The sequence below is a fragment of the Eurytemora carolleeae genome, unplaced genomic scaffold (genome assembly GCF_000591075.1).
Source record: "Eurytemora carolleeae unplaced genomic scaffold, Eaff_2.0 scaffold1772, whole genome shotgun sequence".
Classification (NCBI taxonomy): Eukaryota; Metazoa; Arthropoda; class Copepoda; order Calanoida; family Temoridae; genus Eurytemora; species Eurytemora carolleeae.
The window spans coordinates 57,783-78,705 of NW_019397667.1; the positions used below are offsets into that span (position 1 = coordinate 57,783).

The following is a 20,923-nucleotide window of genomic DNA, read 5'->3' on the forward strand; positions in this document are numbered from 1 at the left end:
CCTCGACCCCCAACAGCAAGTCTCAACTTTATACCGCCTTGCTATCAACCCCAGAGGAGTTCTTTGATCTTATTGCTGAGTATCCTGATGCTGTGTCATTCAAGGGGTTTAGTTCTACCGTTTCAAAACACCCAGCTCGACATAATGTTCCCACTTTTCCTGGTCCACCAGTTTTGGCAGAGAAGCTGGAATCAGCAAGGAAGGAATTTGCCGCTTATTGAGGCTGCTGGAGTAATACGCCACTTTTCTTCTCCCTGAGCAAATGGTAAAAATAACCAGATGGTTCCTGGAGACCTTGTTGAGATTACCGCCGGTTGAATACTCAGACTATTCCTGATCCCCATCCTTTACCAAATGTGGCAGATTTTACTGTAAGGCTCCATGGATGTAAAGTTTTTACCAAGTTGATCTCACAAAAGGCTATTATCAGGTATCCTATGTCTACAGCAGATGTTTCTAAGACGGCAGGTATCACTTCTTTTGGCCTTTTTTAATGGCTTAGAATGCCTTTTGGCCTACAGAATGCTGGGTTTACTTTCCAAGGCATGATGGACCAGATCCTAGGTGACCTTCCAAACTGCTTTGTGTACCTTGACAATGTTCTCATCTCCCGTCCTGACCTCACCTCCATCATGTTCACCAAGTTCTTAATTTACTTTGTCTTCATAGTCTGAGCATCAACCCAGATAAGTGTGTTTTTGGGGCTGCAGAGCTTGACTACCGTGGCATAAGAGTGTCTGGTTTGGTCGTGTTTCACTATTCAAGCATGCTGAGATTATTTTTGCTTTCCCTTATTCCGTGGACAAGAAATCTCTCCAGCATTTTTTAGGAATTCTGAATTTTTACAGTAGATTCCTAAAGGGAGCTGAAGGTTTACTTTTCCCTTTGACTGAAACTTTGAAGGGAAAAGGCCAAGGTTTGTCATGAATGAATCAAGCTTTTGCTGCTGCAAAATTTATTCTCTCTGATGTTCCAACTCTGGTGCATCCAGATCCTACTGCTAGAATCTCACTGTCCATTAATGCTGCTTGATCTCAGGTAGGGGCTGTTCTACAGCAAGAAGTAGCAGGTTCCTGGGCTCCTCTTGTCTTCTTCTCCAAGAGACTTTCTCCTGGTGAGTCAAGATATTTAGCATTTGGCAGGGAGCTGTTTGCTGATTACTCTGCCCTCCGCAATTTTCGGTTCCTGCTCAAAAGTATACAGTTTGTTTTGTTCAGTGATCCCAAACTCCTAAGACAAGCCTTGTTTAAAACTTCTCCGCCCTGGTCCACCATGCAGCAATGGCACCTGTCATTCATTTCTGAGTTCAACTGTTATATCCGCCACCTGCCTGGTGCTGAGAATTTGGTTGCTGACGCCCTATCTTGTCCTGGTTCCATCAATCCTATACCACAGCTGGTTTCCACAGTTTCTCGACCATCTCTGCCAATTTTTCATGTAATTGCTTACACTGGGATGTCTTTCCACCAACAGTCCTGTCCCAAAGTATAATATCTCTGTCATTTGTCCTCTCTCAAGATTATCTCCCTCCCAGTCTCCTGTTCAGAACTTGCTTCCTGGAGATTAATCTCTTGAAGTTTTGTATAGGAGTTTCTCTCCAAGGATGTAAATCTCTGGGCTCAATCTTGTTTGGAATGTCAAAAAAATAAGATCCACTCATGTAAAAACTTCCGTTAATCCAATTTCAGTTCCAGGACAAAGATTTTCCCACATTCATGTGGATCTAGTTGGCCCTCTTCCCCAATGTAGTGGTTTCTCTCACCTTTTTACAATCCTGGATAGAATGACAAGATGGCCAGAAGCAGTTGTTCCACTCTCCTCTACAACAGCAGAAGACTGTGCTTGGGTTTTACTCTGATGCTGGGTTTCTCTCTTTGGAGTTCCTTCTTTGATAACCTTGGACAGAGGGGCTCAGTTCCCTCATTCAATGTGTAGATTCCTTGGTATTGTGCATTCTACAACAACAAGTTTGTATCCTCAGTCTAATGGTCTAGTATAGAGGTTCCATTGTCAGATCAAGGTATTTCTTAGAAATAGATGTGCAGGTTTAGATTAGTTTCATATCTTCCTCTGGTTATGCTTGGTCTCCGGAGTGTTCCTAAAGAATATTCAGCCGTCTCTGCAGCAGAAGCAGTTTTTGGTTCATCTTTAACACTGCCAGAAAAATTTTTAACCAGGCAAGAACTGCCCTTTGTTGAATTTCTCCAGAGAATCCAAGATATCCTGAAGAAAAATCCCATTTCTCTAACTGATTATCAATCAGTCCCAATTTCTACAAGTTTAGATAAAATTCCTAAAAGTTTAGAACCCTGTACTCATGTGCTCATCAGAGAAGATATGTCAAAACCTCCTTTGCCTCAGTTGTACAGAGGTCCGTTCTTGGTAGTTTCTCATACTCCAAAGTATTTTACTGTACAGATTGGTTCCAGGATAGATTCAGTCTCCGTAGATCATCTAAAACCAGTCCTGTCTGAAGTCCCTGTTGTTGCTCAGTTGCCACCTTGCACAGGCAGACCTCCAAGACCTCCTACTCTGATGTCTCTTGCTCCAATATCTCCAGTTTCGATGTCTCCAGCTCCAAAAACAGTATGTCAGACACCTCCTCCAATAGCTGTGAACAAGAGGAAGAAAGTTTGCTTATCTCCTGTGTTAAAATCCTCCAGTTTGTGAATTCCCCAGACAAAGAGCTTGAGATAAACATCTTTTACAATGAAGTTCATGATGAAGATGTTGGGGGGACCCATGCAGAGGATACTAAAGATTGTCTTCCATCCGGAAGCTAGATATTTCAAACTGGAAAATATCTCTCCAGTATTTATATTTAAGTTAAGAATTGAAGTAGAGTTAAACTCCAAAGAAAAGATGTTCCAAAAAGGAGGGTTTTCTCTCAGTTAACAAATATATATTGTAAGTCTCTCCCCAGCCAGCAACTATGACGACATCTGGTAACTCAATTCAGTATTTAGGACACAATAAATTTCTCAAAATTTTGAGCAAAATTATGACACCATTAAATCCCTGATATTTTCTTTGTAACCCTGAAACCTTGGTTGTAATGTTAGATTGCAACCCAAGAGATGCAATCTAATTAATTGATGTTATATTTTGTTTAGAAGGGGAAAAATCTTCATAAAATTTGTTTGAAAGTGTAAAAATTACATATCACTTTATACATGTGAAGAAACAAGGATGTAATAAATATTGGAGTGAATATTACATTGCCTTGGCTTCCCTCGATCTTGGGTCCCTAATCATCCCTCGCTACTCTTGTCATGCTTTAGGTCTTGAGAAGCCTTGACAATGTAATATTCCCTTTATATTTATTGTATCCCTAGTGCCTTGCTAAAATGAAAAGTTTAACAAGATTGTGGGAAAAAAAACATTAATAAAGTGTTGGGTAAAAGCTGTGCAACAATTGGTTGCCTCACTTGATAAGATAAATAAAAAATGAAAGCTTAAAATTGAAAATGGCAAATATGAATATGAATGTTCTAAATGCCCAACCTTGTCCCTTGGTTCTATAATTGCTATCGGTTTGATCTTCATCTTGTGACTAAACAAGATGGATTTCAAACTATAGAGAAAAATGTAAAATAAAAATACTGGCGATGATGTAAGAAACTTTTATCTTGGTATTTTAAAGATAAAATTGTACTTTAACCCGTCAGACAGACAAGACAAAATCTTTTTTAAGCTTGTTTGAAAGTCTTGCGTATACACATTTGCGCATAGCAAAATTTCTGCACATATTTTGCATACATTACTTTCTAAACATACAGATAAAGTATGCTCATGTAGGTTTCAAATATTAGACAGGCTGTTCTAAATGTAACTTTTGTTTTATATACTGGATTCTGTCCAATATTATGCTTGATTAAAGGTAATGTTAGTGTAATTTCAAGAGACCCTGCAAACATTTAGTCTCCGACCAACCGATGTCGAACATAAAAAGTCAAGAATTATTTACTCAACATGTCGCCATTGGCTTATATAATCGGTTAATAGGTTTCCAAGAGAACCTATTTACACAGCATGTCGCCATTGGCTTACACAATCGGTTAAAATGTTTCCAAGGGACCCTATATCCAACATGCTGCCATTGGCTTATATAATCGGTTAAATGTTTCAAAGGGACCCTATTTCCCAACTTGTCGCCATTGGCTTATATAATCGGTTAAAATGTTTCCAAGGGACCATTTATGCAAAGAGTGCAATACCCGATTTACAACCTTTAAAACCTTTGTGTATTCAGTTGCAATTCCATGGAATAGGGTAAGGTAGTCATACAATTCTAGTGATTCTAGCTTCTGTACCTTGCCTACGTCATAACCTGGTACAGGGCACAGAGGATAGGGCACTGATCCTAGAACTGTCTTGGGATAAGAACTGTTGTAGGCTAGTATACGCATAATTGTGATTGGCATTTCTTTGGTGGACTGGGAATTCTCCACCGATAGTTTTAATCAGTGACGTCAGACATGTACAGATCTTCCCCATACCGTATCGACCTTTTATTCGTGCGCGACCCTCGTTGCAATACCCTATTCTAGTACCAATGGTTTTGATACAAATAGAATTGTTTGTTGTGATCTGTGAACGGCGTATTAAGGTATTGATTAAACATTACTACGTGATTTTTATAGAATTGAGTGTCATTCCTTGTTCTCTTTATTTTGGATTTAATGGACGAATGTATCCATGTAAGAATTTTCACGTATTTCTAAGTTATCATAGATTTTATTTTTCTTGTGGTCATTTTGTCTATAATTTTATTTTCTGCATATTGTATTTTATGATTATAATAAATTAATTTGGGCTATCTTTTACAGATTGAACCTGTAGAACAAGTCTTTGAGTGTTTTCTTTCTGTAGAGATTCGAGATTTTGTCCCGGTTCCAATCCTAACCCTGTAGCAGATCATGGTCGATACTGTAGGATATTTTAAGCGGCCAGATTCCAATGCGAAACAACTGTACTGAACTGTTGCACTGTACTGTGCTGTTGCACTTTCCTTTACTGATGTACTGTACTTAATGTTGTATTGTACTGTTGTAATGTAATGTAATGAATTAAGCTGGATTGTACTGTTGTACTATAATGTACTGAATTAAGCTGTAGTGTACAGCTGTCCAGTAATGTATTGAATAAAGCTGTATTGTACTGTTGTACTGTAATGTACTGAATTAAGCTATAGTGCACTGTTGTACCGTAATTTACTGAATAAAGCTGTATTGTACTTTTTTACTGTAATGTACTGAATTAAGCTGTATTGTACTGTTGTACTGTATTGTACTGAATTTAGCTGCATTGTATTGTTGTACTGTAATGTAATGTATTAAGCTGTTTTGCACTGTTGTACTGAAATGTACTGAATTAAGCTGTATTTTGCTTTGTATTGTTATGCGCTGAATTAGGCTGTATCGGATAGTTGTACTGTAATGTACTGTTGCACTGCAATGTAATGTACTGATACAAAGCTGTATTGTACTGTTGTAATGTAATGTACTGAATTAAGCTGTATTGTACTGTTGTACTGTAATGTACTGAATTAAGCTGTATTGTACTGTTGTAATGTAATGAAATGAATTAAGCTGTATTGTACTGTTGCACTATAATGTACTGAATTAAGCTATATTGTACTGTTGTACTGTAATGTACTGAATTGAGCTGTATTGAACTGTTGTACTCTAATGTACTGAACAAAGCTGTATTGTCTGTTGTACTCTAATGTACTAAACAAAGTTGTACTTTGCTGTATTATACTGTGTCCTACCTGGGTGTATAAGCTTCTTACTGACAGTATGCTTTAGACCATTTTTTATCTTAACACTTCCTATAACCACCTAAATGTTCCAAAATTGGTGATTTGTTAAATTCTTTTCGTATATATCAATACAAGACGACTTTTGATTTCAATTTTGATATCTATCAAGTTTTCAAATACCATGGATAGAATCACATAAACATGGAAACAAAGAGTAGTAGGTGCAAATTCTCTTTACTTAATTTCCAACTTGTCATTTCAAAAAAGCTTGTGACAAATCAAAACTTAAAGGGAAAAGTTGTCTTCAATGTATTGATATGAACGTCGACCCCTGTGAGTAAAAGTATTATTTCATGTAAAGCATTTAAGTTGCGTAAAAATGTGCCCTAGCACTTAAAACTCATTTTAAACTTTTGTTAGATATCTAAGATTTTATCAAGGATATAATGGCACTTCTTGCTCAAGGAAAATAAACTAAAATTGCATTCTCTTCTTCTCAATTTAGCTCTTTGTTCTAAAATTGCATTCTCTTCTTCTCAATTTAGCTCTTTGTTCTAAAATTGCATTCTCTTCTTCTCAATTTAGATCTTTGTTCTAAAATTGCATTCTCTTCTTCTCAATTTAGCTCTTTGTCCTAAAATTGCATTCTCTTCTTATCAATTTAGCTCTTTTTGTTCTAAAATCTTGTTGGTTTACCTCAATAATTACGTCAAGGAAAACACAATGGGCTGCGGTCAGCACGACATTCCTAAAAACTTTTTTTTTTTAAATTACAAAAAACACAACACTAATTTTTTTTCAGCCAAAAATTAAGGGTTTGCCTTTAAAAAAGGTTTAAGAGATAAGTACCCGTCTTTAAACTAGAGATGGGGGCATTCAGCTTTTTTTCATTTCGTTCATTGTTCATCATTCATCGTTCATCGTTCATTGTTCATTGTTCATAGTTCATCATTCATCATTCATCATTCATCGTTCATTGTTCATTGTTCATAGTTCATTGTTCATAGTTCATCATTCATCATTCATCATTCATCATTCATCGTTCATTGTTCATTGTTCATAGTTCATTGTTCATCGTTCATCATTCATCATTCATCATTCATCGTTCATGAACGACTAGGGTTTTCAACGCAAGCGGATTTTACTTGCACGCAATTGCGAGCCCTGTAAATACTTCTTTCAATAAAATCCCTATAACCAATGAGGGCGTATAACCTCTGAAGTAAATGAAGAGGTACCCAAAGTTAAGATTGTTCTTTTCAGAGAAAAAACAGACTACAGGATGAAGATTCAAAACTTTTAGAACAATTAAAGGTGAAACCTTTCTTAACCCATTTTCAAAAGAATCTATCCCCTAGATGTTACACAGAGAAAGGTATAAAATGCTGGAAAAAGTTTGGGGGAGGAGAATTCCATATGGAATTGATCTTGAATAATTGTCTTGTAAACTTTTTTCAGCATGTCACACCTAGCTCTTTGTAGCATCTGATCAATATAAATATTTATATTTAGAAGCATTTAGGAGGTAGATGTATTCTTATTTTGGTTTCCATAAGGTAAAAACGGTTTGATATTCTACTGAGCCTACAATTTAAAAGCTTCAGCTTGAGTCTTAATGACTTAAACCCATGGCTTTAAGACCCAATCATTAGACCCAACTCTGACGACAGCTTGTGTCATGTAATTGACAGGTTCAAGATCTTAGGCTCAACTTAAGAAGTTAAGCTCAATGAAAATAAAACCGACCTTGGTTGGTTTTAGCGCAAAATAAGGCTCAATGCTGAGTCTTGTTTTCATCAAAACCCAAAATGCGCCAATTTCAACCGTGAAAATCCGCCAAATACATTAATAAACTGGTTTTATGAATTCGACTTTGTGGAAAATTTGATGCAACCTAAACTCAAAAGCCCAAACCATAAATTAGCTTATACCTGATTAGTATTTTTCCAAAATTTTTAGATTGAGGGCCCAGGAAATTCAGGAATTCATAAATTCAAATTGATCCGTAAAAAATTAGAAACCCTATATAACAAGGAAGTGTGAGAATGTTTCCAGAAATTCTTACTTTGAGATTACTGATGCACCACAGGTTCCCCCATCTTCTCCATCCTCTGTTGAGTAACTTATGTAAACCATCCTATTAAGTACATTAATTTGAGAGCTTTTTTATTCAAACTTATGGTAGTGGGAAGCATTTTCAAAAGTATAATCTTTAGGATATGTGTATTATGTACCTCTAATAGGAGCTACAAGTTCTCTGAAGGGTTTCCATTTTTTCCTCGATCAATTTGGACCCGTAAAGGCCTTTCCAGAAGCCTTTACGTATTATTTACAAGAAATTAACAGCAAAACTTTTCTTACTGGATTTTCAAGTAAATTTAAACTCACAAAATTTTCTATTTGGAAATGATCCGATATAGTCGTTACATTGACTTTGTTTAACAGGTCACACACAGAACTTTAAAGCATTTAGGAGGCAGATTTTTTCTAAATTCAGAAAGGTTCAGCTGTTAATTTCCAAAACATTTAATAGTTTATAATTCTTAAAGGGAGTGACCGGCAATGTATTATGGTTGAACTGAGACTGCAGTATTGTAGAGAAATTTTTTAGATTAATTTGAGACATACAAAATGTTTTAAAGATCTATAATCACTGAGTTTGAGCGCAAAGTTGACATTTAAAATCATCAAATTGGGTGGGTAGGTTTTGAGAATCGATTTTTTTAAATTATTAAATAATGACGGCAAAACATGTAACAAAATTCTACAGTAAACTAATCAGGAAACAGGTTGAGAAAATAAAAATTAACTCTTTTTCTCAAAAATAAGTAATTTTATTTCATTATTAGTTTCTATAATCTCTCATTATTCACAAAGATTTTCTGCAGATTTTCTGGAAATTTTATTGAAAAGACAACATATGAAACATTTGACGAAATCTGCGAACAAATTCTTAGAAAATAAGAAATTCTTAGACCAAGAGTGGAAATTACTCATTCTTCATGAATTAAAGTTAAAGAAGATAATTTTGTTCTAAACAACTTTGATGATAATTAGATCGCAACCATGATCAACTTTTTATGTTCCGACTAGAAACTATATTTATATATTATACTTTATTCTTGTTTTTGTCTTATCATTTTGTACCATTTTACCTTTGTGTACGAAATAAATCTATGATAATAATATAATGATGAACAAGGAAATAAATAATTTTAACTTTGATTTATTGATGAATATCTTTAGAGAAGTATGCTCCTAAACATCTAATTAGTTTACTATAGAATTTTTACTATATTTTTTGACGTCGTTTTTTATTGATTTAAAAAAACGATTCTGAAAACGTACCCATCCAAATTCATGATTTTGAACGTCGCCTTTGCACTCAAGCTCAGTAATTATACATTGTGGAAACGCTTTATATGTCTCAAATAAATTCTAAACATTTTCTCTACAATACTGCAATCTCAGTTCAACCACCATATATTGCTGGTCACTCCCTTTAAGAAAATGGGCAAAAGTTTGGTTAGGCCTTCACCAGTCCAAATCAATCCTATCAATTCTATGCCAAATTGGGTCAAGAAAGATACGCCCGAATTCCCAAAAGTTATTATGGTTTTAAAAGATTCAGGAAAGTGTCTCTTTGGCCTGTACACTAAATTGATTCTGTTGAAGGGACTGTAAGCGTAATTTCAAATGACCGCGATGCCAAGATGGCAATGCCCGATTTACAATGATATCCTTAAAGTTTCTGCTGACTTTAGGAGAGTCAGGTTCTTTACAGCTGTCTTGTTCTAAGTTTTTAAGGTTTTAAGTGTCAGTCATATGCTACTCGCTCATAGAAGAGGTCCTCCCAAGTTCCTTCTCCATGAAACAGAGCTGGGAGCAGGCATGAAAGCGGTCCAAGGATTTGAAGAAGTTTAAGGGCTGAGTGGAATGCAGTCAAGATAAAGGAATAAAGAAAATGAATAGTGAAACTTCAACCTCAGCTTTTCTCTGGCATATATCTCAAAAATCAGGGAAGAAGTATCATGCTGATACCGTTTTTTCCCTTTTCTGCTCTTGAAAATGGAACTAGAAATTACCCTGCTGGTAAGAATTGATTGCTATTGAAGATCTTATCCAGAGTTGGGTATAAAAAGAATATTAGTATCCTCATCTGCATAATGTGGTGCAAAACAATATGAGTTCATCAATTCCACACAAGTTAAAATTGACTTTAAATCGAAGAACAAAAAGACTTTTTTTTCCAAACTTCCAACTCCTCTAAATTATCCATACCTTGAAGTAAAAAGATCCAAAAAATAAAGAAGATAAAGTACTACAAAAAAATGCATACTGGTAGGGCTAGATTTGAGATTTAGCATAAATACAATTGCAGAAACCTACACCTGCCTAACCCCTTTCCACCCCTTCTGATTCGAAACAGTCCGATCAGCTGTAAATGCAATAAGGAAAATGAAATATTAAACCAAGACATGCCTAGTCTGCCAAATAAAATACATATAGAGTGTAAGAAGAGAGTGTCCAACAAAATTCCAGAACTGAAAACATATTGGTGGTTATCGGAACGTCCAAAAAACTTCTCTTTCAAAATGTAACCAAGAACATGATAGAAAATTGAAGCACAGGAAAAAAAACATAAGAAAACAAGCGCAAAAGTAGTGCAGAAAATTAAGTGTGAGCACCCTGTTTAATTGCTTTTTAATTTATACATACTGTTAATAAAAAAATAAAAAAATGTTAAAAATTAAATTGGTCATTGCCATCTGTGCATGGCAGGTCACTTGAAATTATGCTCACAATCCCTTTATTTCATTTATATCTTATTTACCAAGGATATTTCCCCTGATTGACCTCCTGCCCATTAACTATATAGTCTGCATAATCATCTCCAACTTTCTAAAAATAAAACAAAAATTACTTTTTTGTCAATGAAAACTCAAGCAGGTCACAAAAATATTGGACGTAGGGAAAAATAGGTGGTAGCTTAGGCTGCCCCTGAAAAAATTTCCCATATTTGCAACACAGTTTTTAAGGAATTGTAAATTGAGTAAATTAAAATGATTTTCTTGTGTATCAATGTTGTTCATATGATTTCCAAAACTATAACGACTTTAGGAAATTGACCGAGTCAAAAAAATGAGCCAAAAATGGTCTACAAGGGTCAAACATGGCGGAAAACCCGTTAAAATGACTGTGTATGACTGTGTCATTTAGGATAATTATTTTAAAATGCTGAAGTTTTCTATTTGAGTCTAGAGATTTGATAAATATAATGTGTATTGTAAAATGTGGATTGCATCCTTTCTTTACCCTTATAATTGCGATAATTATTAAGAAATCCAGATTTCAGTTATTTTCAAATCAAATAATGTCAAAACACCTACTTTTTCAAAATTCTGATTTGCTCTTTCTGAAGGCATTTAGTTATAATCAATAGATTCTAGTACAATAGATGGCAACGTAGAATTTGTATACTCTCATTACAGCTGTCAACTTAGTTATTGTGTCCGACAAAATTATTTATAATAGTGATAATTTTAGAATAAAGTGCTTATCTTGCAATGAAAAAAGTACAAGATAAGTACTTCTTCATTTTCTGTTTTTACACTTTTTTATTTAATCTTGGAAAACATGGCAACTTATGTGAGAAAATTTCGTTTTCCATGTTATATTTGACACTTGTGATGAAATGTATAATTGATCCATTTCTCTGTTGCCATCTTTTGTACTTGATAATTTATTTGGTAATAGTGATGTGTAATTGTTTTTGTTTCATAGATGAAAAAAGAATTCTTAGTACTAAATAAAACTAAATCAAACCTCGATATCTTCAGGAACACAATCATCTTCTTCAGAGTTTTGGGTGGGTTTCAGTGCAATAACGAGAATCGTCTAGATATTTAAACTTATCAAGGTTCTGCAATTGTCCACTGAAAAGATAGAGCCGTGCTTACATGTTAAATGCCGCAACTAAAAATCAATACACAATTAAAAGATTCATCAATTGTAAAAAGAAGGCAGGTAATGGAAATGAAAGAAGTGTCAAGTTTGAAGTGATATAGAAAAAGCCTTCTTCAACTTTAACTTTTAATTGTTGCTCTATCTGCAGCATTTACTCTTTTTAAATTATCAAACAAGAACAACAAAAGTTTCTCAGATTGATTAATTATTTTGGATTTAAAAAAACCCGATTTTTTTAAGGCAAACTTTTAAATTCTGACCCGCCAAAAAAATATCTTGGCTTGTACAGTTAAGCCGTTTTCATGTTAATTGGATACAAACAAACAAACTTCAAAGCAAAGCAATCATTCATACTCATTATGAGTCCCATTGTAGATATAATTTTTTTTAGCTGTCTCTAAGCCGAATTAAAAGAATTTGAGCTGCAGCTTAAATTTGAGATTCAGCTCAAAAATAATTGGTTCCACTTAAATTGTATAAAATGTTTCAAGATTTGAGCTGGTGCTCAATTGAAACCTGATTTTGTTAGATTTGAGACACCTGCTTTTGTTTGATTTGAGACGCAGCTCAAATTAATTTAACAAATTAGAAAAAATCCCTGTTTTAGGATTTCATAGTGTTGAATTCCTTATAAATAGTAAATTCCTGATGTGAAATGTACACACTTTAATCACTACAAATATAGATAATCACTTATTATTATATAGGTTAATAAATAAAAACTGAAATTAAAAATAATCAAACATTTGACTTTTTAAATCGAGTATCACTTGAAATTATGCGAACAGTCTCTTTAGATTAAAAAAATCACCAGATGATAGAGGATAAGTAATGTCAAAATGATTTCCCCTCTCTGCATCATTATTGTACTAAGCTGTTTTATTATATATTATACTTATCGTAACATGACACTTAAATATAGTAGGAAATATTCATATTAACATAAAACTAAATCTTAGAGCTAAAATTTCAAAACAGTTTACAATACTGAAACACAAATAATTATAAAAAATAATAAGATTTTGATCTTTATAAATGTTTAAAAAAAGAATACAAATTTAACACTTATTACATTTTTAAACACCTGAATAAATATTTTAAACTCAAACTTTGTTTTTTAAATTTAAAGATAAAAATGTTTATGAACATTTTTAAGAAGTGAATTCTTTTGGTGTCCTGTCCCGTCCTGTCCGTCCCGTCCTGTCTGTCCTGTCCTGTCTGTCCCGTCCTGTCCTTTCCTGTTTTTCCATTCCATGTTTTTAACCGTCTATGTACAAAGTGGTCGATATCGACCACTCACTGTAGTCACCCTTTAACCCCTTATTTGTTTACAAATTATTTTTTTTTTTAAAAGTTTTGCGTAACTTGTGAACCCAGAAACCAAGTTCAAGCATATTTGTGCTTGTTTTTGTTTTTATTCAGTGTAGATCTTGATAGGTATTGAGAAGAAACGCAAAAATTAGACAAAAATATAAGACCCGCTTTATTTTTTACGGAGTGAACATTTTCAAGATTTTTGTTTAAAAAAATATGTTTAAAGTAGTTACATTTTATATAATTTACATTTCATTGGATAAAATTATTGTTTTAGTAAAATTTTTGGCAGCTTTTTTGAGCAGTTGTTATCGACCACTTCGCACATGCAGGTGATATAACTGTAAGGCAAAATAGACTGCTTCACCAATTAGTAGAATAATATGAAACGCATTGTTCTTTGTATTTTCATTAATAATACAGGGTAGAAGGTAGGAATAAGAAGGTAGTGATGATTTTCAAAAAAATATACCCCATAGATGATACGCACAGAGCTTTGTGTGTGGCATTCTGAAAAAAATTAACGGGTCAATTATTTCATTTAGAATTGATCTGTAGCATTGTTCTCTTAACTTCCATCAAATCACATTCACACCTAGACCTGAGAACATCTAGGAGGTAGATTTAAACAGGACTTGATAGAGAAAGGTTCCACTGTTAATTACCTGAAATTTTAATGGGTCAACATTCTTAAAAGCTTCAGAAATGTTTCTGTAAGGAAACCTATCTTTAATTCATTCAAGTAAATTCGACATATTTATTTCAAAACAGAATATGTAGTAAGCTTGGAAAATTACATTGGTCAACATTGGTCATCACAAATTATACAGATGCACTATGAATGTAGATGATGTACAGTGTACACTGCACAGTTGGATTGGAGAAGGAACATTTGTTGTACTCCACTGAATGTGTACAATCATAAATAAAAAATTTAATCGACCAAATGTCACAAACACTTTAAAGCAAAATTTGTTCCCTTTAAAATGGGCCTCAAATAACATTCCTCTACATTTAGAAAGCTAAGAAGAAATTCACACAGAATGTTCTGGGGATCAGAAAATAAAAACTATCTCAATGTTATTATTCTATATTAATTGAAACTTCCTGTGTCCTGTATGTTACTGGAAAATAATTAGAAATCAGTCTGATTCACAAGATTTTGGGTTTTTTCAATTTTTCTAAGAATATTCATAAACCCGTTATTGACATCAATTAGTACTTCTTCTCTTCTAGTCTCAGAAAACTTTCCATCAATAGTTTCGACATCCTTTTTCGGATCTGAAGAACCTAAATCTTTAATCCAGGGGTAATACTCCGTGCGCTTCCAACGACTGCTAGGAACTGGATCATCCTTATCTTCTCCATTATCATCAGTATTACCATTTATGGGATTATTTTCATTATTCTCTTCCTCCTTATCCTCTTTCTTCTCCTTTTTCTCTTCCTCTTTCTTTTGCTTTTCCTTTTCCTCATTCTTCTCCTCTTCCTCTTCCTTTTTTTTTTGCTCTTCCTTTTTCTTCTGCTCTTCTTTTTTCTTCTGCTCTTCCTTTTTCTTCTGCTCTTCCTTTTTCTCATTCTTCTCCTCTTCCTCTTCCTTTTCCTTGTCCTCTTTTTTCTCTTTGTCCTCTTCCTTCTCCTTTTTCTCTTCCTCTTCCTCTTTCTTTTCCTTTTTCTCTTCCTTCTCCTCTTCCTCATCTTCCTTCTCCTTTTCCTCATCATTATGATTTTTTGAAACCTCCTCCTCTTTTTCCCTTGTTACCACCACCTCGTCTTCACTCATCTCAGCTGAATCGTTATTTGACTCTGAATACTGATCATCATAAAAACCAATATTATCATCATCATCTGCCTCTCCCCCAATCGCTTCCACCTTCTCTGCCTCCTTTTTCACCTCCTCCTTATTCTTATCCTCATCCCCTTTCTTCTTTTCATTTTCTTCCTCCCCATCTCCATTCTCCTTCTCCCTCTTATCATTACCATCATGATTATCGTATGAATCATAATCTTTTCCATTCTCTTCCCCCACCTCCTTCTCTCCTTCCTCATCATCATCATCATCATCATTATCATCTGAATCATTATTTGACTCTGAATACTGATCATCATAAAAACCAATATTATCATCACTATCTGCCTCTCCCCCAATTGCTTCCACCTCCTCTGGCTTCTCCTGCTCATTGTTATTACTCTCCTCCTTCTTCTTCTCTGCTTCCTTTTCCACCTCCTCCTTATTCTTATCCTCATCCGCTTTCTTTTTTTCGTTTTCTTCCTCCCCATCTCCCTTCTCCTTCTCCCTCTTATCATTATCATCATGATTATCGTATGAATCATCGTCATAATCTTTTCCATTCTCTTCCCCCACTTTCTTCTCTCCTTCCTCACCATCATCATCATCATCATTATTCGACTCTGAATACTGATCTTCATAAAAACCAGCATTATCATCAGTATTATCATCATCTGTTTTTCCTGCTCCCACCACCTTTTCTTCACTTTTCTTCTTCTTTTCATCATAATCATCTGAATCACTATTTGACTCTGAATACTGGTCATCATAAAAACCACTATTATCATTATCATCTACTTCCCCTCGAATTGGTTCCTTATCCTCCTCCTCCTTCTTCTTTTCCTCCTCCATATTCTTCTCCTCCTCCTCCTCCTCCTTCTTCTTTTCCTCCTCAATATTCTTCTCCTCCTCTTCCTCCTTCTTCTTCTTCTCCTCCTTCTTCATCTCCTCCTCTTTATCCTCCTTCTTCTTCTCCTCCTCCTTCTCCTTCTTTTTTTCCACTTCTTCCTTCTTCTTGTCCTCCTCTTTCGTCCTTTTCTCCTTCTTCCCCTTCTCCTCATTCTTCTTCTTCTCCTCCCTCTCCTTTTCAGTCTCCCCTTTCTCAATGTTAATTAAATCCGAAGTAGTAGAATCTAATGACTCAATGTGTTCCCACCCACTACTTGGAACTGTAGGAGTAGAGTCCAAAACCTTACTTGTGGTTGAATACTCATTGTATTTCCAACCACTACTAGTAACTTGGCCTTGATTACTAACAATAATATCATCATTGGCCAGTTCACTATTAGTAACTTCTCCCTTGTTCTGTTTTTTTTCATTCACAGGAGAAGTTCCTCCTTCAGTTCTTTTACATTTTTTCCGCCCTGTTTAAAAGTGTGTTTTATGTAACATTTTAACTAGACCTAAATCAAAGATTTGAAGTTTAACTGAGAGAGGAGTCTCCAACCTCCTAATTTGCAGGATTAACACCAATTATGGAAAATCATCTTTAAGCCTCCCAAGTCCCTGAACGTCTCCAAATCTCTGCCATTCTGTCTACACCAAATTTTATTTATTTGAGATCAGAAAGCGGGACGGCAAGCTAGAATGGCTTAGAGACGTTTTGAGACTCAGAGATGGTTGAGAGACCATTTTGCTGGGATCACAGTAGTTCTGCAATATAGCACTCTCTTAAAAGACGAGGAGGGTAATAAAAGTCTTTTCTTTGATTATAGATAAATTTTTTTTCATAATACACTTCCTTCCACATTCTGTTGATCAACTTGTGTATCATCTGCTCCTACTGAAATCCAGGTGTCAAACTAAAAAAGAAAAAGTGATTGTTAACCTAACTCTGTCTCTGCTAGTTTTGTTTAAATCCTTAAACAGAGGAGGGAAGGGAGCGAGGAAGCTGATTGAAGAATGTAAAAAAATATCTGAAACCCCTTTAGAGATTTCAGACATAAATACAAGAAACCAAAAAACTTTTGATTCAAATATTGCTTTAATTTAACAATGGAACTCAATATTTAATGATCAAACTTTGAACCTTACAGTTTTTCAAACATATATATATATACTAGCTTGGGAAGCCAACGTTTCACAGGGCACTCATAGTTACTCCCGCTGTTTACCCGCACCTAGACGATTTTTACCGAGAAACTTACTTTTCAATATAAAATTTGAACCTCTTAACTTAGAATCTCAAATTCTAGCTAAGAACATTCCCGCAGGTCTCCTGAGTTCCACAATCAAAATTTGAGGCAAATTAGTCAAGGGGTTCCAGATTTATGATCAGAAAAAACAAACAGACAAACAGAGATTACAACTTCATATATATAGATTAGGAAAATTTGTCCATTTCTTGCACCATATGAGGGGCAAAAAATTGGCAAATTGAAACCACCTCCGTCAGGCATAAACTGAAAATATTAGACCAATTTCATATCAAAAGAACATTTTCCAGCTAAATTTTAGCAAGGGCGTATACGGGTGGGCATGTGAAGGGGGGGGGGGCGTAGCACACCCCCTAGAACTTAGAGCTATCACCCTTTTCAAATCTTAAACTAAAGCGTGAAGACTGAAGAACAGGACAAAAATAGTTTGCTTCTTAGAAATTTGAAAGGAGCCCCCCCCCCCCTTAAAAAAATATTTGTTATTGCAGTACTGTAACCTAATTTTCCCTTTTAAGTTCACAGAGTTTTGTTTGAAGGAGAGATAAAGTAGTACTTAAGTAAGCAATTATAAGTACTTAAGTAAGCAATTATAAGTACTTAAGTAAGCAATTTCAAGGTGATTGGACTGTATATGTACCTTTAAAGTATCTTAGCTTATACTTGTGCAACTTTTTCCTGATATCCAAGAGGCTAAATATTCTGAATTTACAGTTCAAACTTTGCCCCCCTCCATGTTGGTCAAAGACGGTAGTAAAATTAATTGATTTTATAAGGTTTTTTTACCTTGCCCTCCATGTTTTCTCTCACCCAATCTCCTATCATTATATAAAACAATTTGTTTTATTTTGAGTTTTAAAAAATAAATTAGAAAAATCAAATGGATACAAAATAGATTCAACACACCTATAATACAAAATAGATTCAACACACCTATAATTCAAAATAGATTCAACACACCTATAATACAAAATAGATTCAACACACCTATAATTCAAAATAGATTCAACACACCTATAATTCAAAATGCCTAAAGTACAAAACTTCATTTCAAAATGTTCAAATAAACTTTTAAATTTGTAGATTTGATTTTAAACATAATTTTGATAATCCACAATTTCTGTGAAACCATGAAAATTCCTAAACAATTCATGAAATTAACTATACATAGAACAATAAAATGAACATTTTACAGAGGAAAATGTCATGCTTTTTTAAATGTATAAATGTAAAGTAAAGGCGTTTTGACATTTATTGTATGTTTGATTTAGGTGCTACTATTCTTCTGAATAGTTCATAGAATGATTTCAGTGAAAATAATGATATTCCTAGCAGTTTAAGATCAGTGCTAAACCCTGTTCCTTCTCCACAAATATTGCTATTTCGACTGCTAATCACTCCGACCTTAACAAGGTAATCTAAAATTATTAATCAGCATTTATTGATTATTTCTTTTTTACTAGTTTTTTTTTTATCAGTTACAGTTTATAAACAGCTCAGAGCACCTTCATCAAATATGTACTTATCAGCTAAAGCTCTTCATCAGAACCGTACTGTTCTGTACTGTACTGTACTGCACTGTACTGGACTGTGTTGTATTAGTGTACCTGTATGAACTGCCCCTCCTGCTGAAAAAACACGGGTCCCCCAGAATCGCCTGAATCAAAAACCTCATTTACAGAGTTAAGAAAGTACAGAGATCTATTAAATGCTAGAATATGCGATATTTTCCACAGATCCATTGTATACAATTGCATTACATAACAAATTAGAAGACATTTATAATCAGGGATATTTAAGAAACCTTTTAATACGAAATATAACAAAACCTTTAAAATAGACGAAATTCATAAATTTTATGTTTTTATGGAGGGGAATTTATCCATTCAGTTCTTTATTTATTTATCTAATAGTTAATTTTTTAATAATCTATTCATTCAATTACTTTTTTTTATTTATTCATTAATTTTTTCATACTTTTACCTCTTTATCTATCTTTTTTATTTATTAATTCATTTATTTACTTATTTCTCAATTCATTTATTTACTTATTTCTCAATTCATTTATATAATCGATTATCTACTTTACCTTCACATGTGTCCCCGTCTCCTTTAAGTGTGCACATGAATGTATCCTGTAAATAAAAACGAGCCATCAAATTTATAAGAATCTCAAATTAATAAAGTAATGTATAAGGAATCTCAATAAGAATATATAAAAATTATAGAATTCCAATGCAAAAATATTTTATATTTTCATAAAATCCCAATCCAACGATGTAAAATTACATTAACTAATAATATTAAATTAATAGTATTGATAAATACTATTAATTAATTCAATAAATAATACTATTAATTAGTACTATTAATCAATACTATTATTTAATACCATTAATAATACTATAATAATACTATAAGTTTAATTGTTGTTACATATTAAATTAATAGTATTGATAAATAAAATAATCCATCTATATACATACTTTGCTTGTCTGTCTTTCTGTTTGTTTGTTTGTTCTTCTGTTTGTGTCCAAAAAANTAAATACTATATTAATTAATTCAATAAGTAATCAAAAGTACTATAAATAATACTATTATTTAATACTATTAATAATACTATTAGTTTAATAGTTGTTACATATTAAATGCAATATCTATAGAATTCCAATTTAATTTGTTAACCTATGCATTTATGTTTTTGTATACAGTTTATAATTTTAAATTTTAAATTGTCAGCAAAGGGTTGTTTTTTGTTGTAAACAATTGTTAAAAATTAAAAATGACCTTCCTTCGTTAATGAAATAATGTAAAAAAATATTAATACTCAGTTTTTAATTTTAACAACAGATTCTTTTTAAAAACAATGGTTTTTTCTACATTGTTAACAAAATGATCAGTTAGTTTTTCAGAAAAATGAAAATAATCCATCTATATACATACTTTGCTTGTCTGTCTTTCTGTTTGTTTGTTTGTTCTTCTGTTTGTGTCCAAAAAACGTCCCAACAACTGAACTGATAAGGCCCAATATTTTTGTGAAACCTCATATGACCCCAGGGACGGTTTATGGGTTTATGGGTTTATGGGTGTGTTTATGGGTATTATCAAAATTAAAAAATTTTTGCCTTCAACAAAATTCTATCTTTTATATAAATTTTAAAATCCACGAAATAATATTTTAGAATGCCCGAACTTTTATTTTTTCATTGTTATTAATGAAGAAAAAGAGAAAATATTAATAATTGAAATAGAAGATGGACGCGAAGCGCCCTGAAACCCTAGTTTCTATATATATCGGTGTTAACTTTACCGAGGTATCTTCAGTTTCATTCATTAAGCAGGGAACAACCTTTAATTCAGCCTGAAATATCAATATCATAGAATAATAAATTGTTAACGAATATAACCGTTTAAAAAAAAATAGTTTGGAATGAAAATTAAACTTTTCTGAATAAGGATCATTAAAGGGAGTGATCGGCTATGTATGGTAATTGCATAAAGGATCACTTAAGTGTCAATTTTCCTTTTTCAGGATACAAATGTAAACAAATAGGGCTGAGCATGTATAGACTTATTTTTAACCGTTTGTCAACATTTTTCTACACTAACGAAACAATTATTTGTTTCTCTTTATCTTTAAGTTAATTAAATTAACTTTTGTTAACGATTTAGATCTTTACAGTGAGCAATACAGACAAGAACATTTAAAATGAAATTTACTTAAATTTTATGCTTTCAGTTTTGTAAATTCTCAAGTATACTTAAAAGGAATTTTATATGGAATTTTCCATACTTTTGTTTTTAAAACAAACTGCCAACATTTTCCATTCTTTAACTTAAGAATGAAAAGTTTAAACATCAACCATTATTTTACAAAATAACTATAAAGCTGTTGCTTAAACAAATTAATAATTTACGCATTTTTTAGTTTTTCAT

At 33.3% G+C, this 20,923-nt stretch overlaps 4 protein-coding genes across 5 annotated transcripts; 1 reads left to right on the forward strand and 3 right to left on the reverse strand.

Moving 5' to 3' along the window:
* The first annotated feature begins 2,037 nt into the window (after nt 1-2,037).
* On the forward strand, nt 2,038-2,670 carry LOC111715416 (uncharacterized). Its single transcript, XM_023490729.1, has one exon. The coding sequence runs from the start codon at nt 2,038-2,040 to the stop codon at nt 2,668-2,670; it is 633 nt and encodes a 210-aa protein (XP_023346497.1).
* Nucleotides 2,671-4,269: 1,599 nt separating this feature from the next.
* Nucleotides 4,270-12,645, reverse strand: LOC111715413 (melanization protease 1). 2 transcript variants are annotated; one of them, XM_023490725.1, is made up of 6 exons: nt 12,543-12,645; nt 11,591-11,662; nt 10,599-10,666; nt 7,830-7,901; nt 6,461-6,512; nt 4,270-5,843 (listed from the first exon to the last, which is right to left on the reverse strand). In XM_023490725.1, the coding sequence occupies exons 1-6, from the start codon at nt 12,591-12,593 to the stop codon at nt 5,733-5,735; spliced, it is 426 nt and encodes a 141-aa protein (XP_023346493.1). In that variant the 5' UTR covers nt 12,594-12,645; the 3' UTR covers nt 4,270-5,732. The 2 variants fall into 2 exon arrangements, with proteins under 2 accessions (XP_023346493.1, XP_023346494.1); XM_023490726.1 differs by lacking the exon at nt 4,270-5,843 and adding an exon at nt 5,851-6,398.
* Nucleotides 12,646-14,675: 2,030 nt separating this feature from the next.
* On the reverse strand, nt 14,676-15,719 carry LOC111715414 (spore wall protein 2; the record flags this gene model as incomplete). The annotated part of the gene is made up of 1 exon (XM_023490727.1): nt 14,676-15,719. A coding segment is annotated over exon 1 (1,011 nt), but the record flags the coding sequence as incomplete, so codon positions are not given.
* Nucleotides 15,720-15,775: 56 nt separating this feature from the next.
* LOC111715417 (uncharacterized) lies at nt 15,776-20,362 on the reverse strand. Its single transcript, XM_023490730.1, has 8 exons — nt 20,298-20,362; nt 19,077-19,122; nt 18,595-18,644; nt 18,316-18,391; nt 17,774-17,805; nt 16,576-16,636; nt 15,837-16,198; nt 15,776-15,787 (listed from the first exon to the last, which is right to left on the reverse strand). The coding sequence occupies exons 1-8, from the start codon at nt 20,319-20,321 to the stop codon at nt 15,776-15,778; spliced, it is 663 nt and encodes a 220-aa protein (XP_023346498.1). The 5' UTR covers nt 20,322-20,362.
* Nucleotides 20,363-20,923: the final 561 nt, after the last annotated feature.

Excerpts from the sequence above, each read along its gene's own strand:
- LOC111715416 (XM_023490729.1), top strand. The coding sequence starts at position 2,038 with ATGTGCAGGTTTAGATTAGTTTCATATCTTCCTCTGGTTATGCTTGGT.
- LOC111715413 (XM_023490725.1), bottom strand. The coding sequence starts at position 12,593 with ATGATGCAGAGAGGGGAAATCATTTTGACATTACTTATCCTCTATCAT. Across the intron at positions 10,667-11,590 it reads GTGTTCCTGAAGATATCGAG|AAAGTTGGAGATGATTATGC; the intron begins GTTTGATTTAGT and ends TTTTATTTTTAG. Across the intron at positions 6,513-7,829 it reads GGTGCATCAGTAATCTCAAA|GAATGTCGTGCTGACCGCAG; the intron begins GTAAGAATTTCT and ends AAAAGTTTTTAG.
- LOC111715417 (XM_023490730.1), bottom strand. The coding sequence starts at position 20,321 with ATGAATGAAACTGAAGATACCTCG. Across the intron at positions 19,123-20,297 it reads ATGAAACTGAAGATACCTCG|GATACATTCATGTGCACACT; the intron begins GTAAAGTTAACA and ends TTTTATTTACAG. Across the intron at positions 16,637-17,773 it reads GAGAAAACATGGAGGGCAAG|TTTGACACCTGGATTTCAGT; the intron begins GTAAAAAAACCT and ends TTTCTTTTTTAG.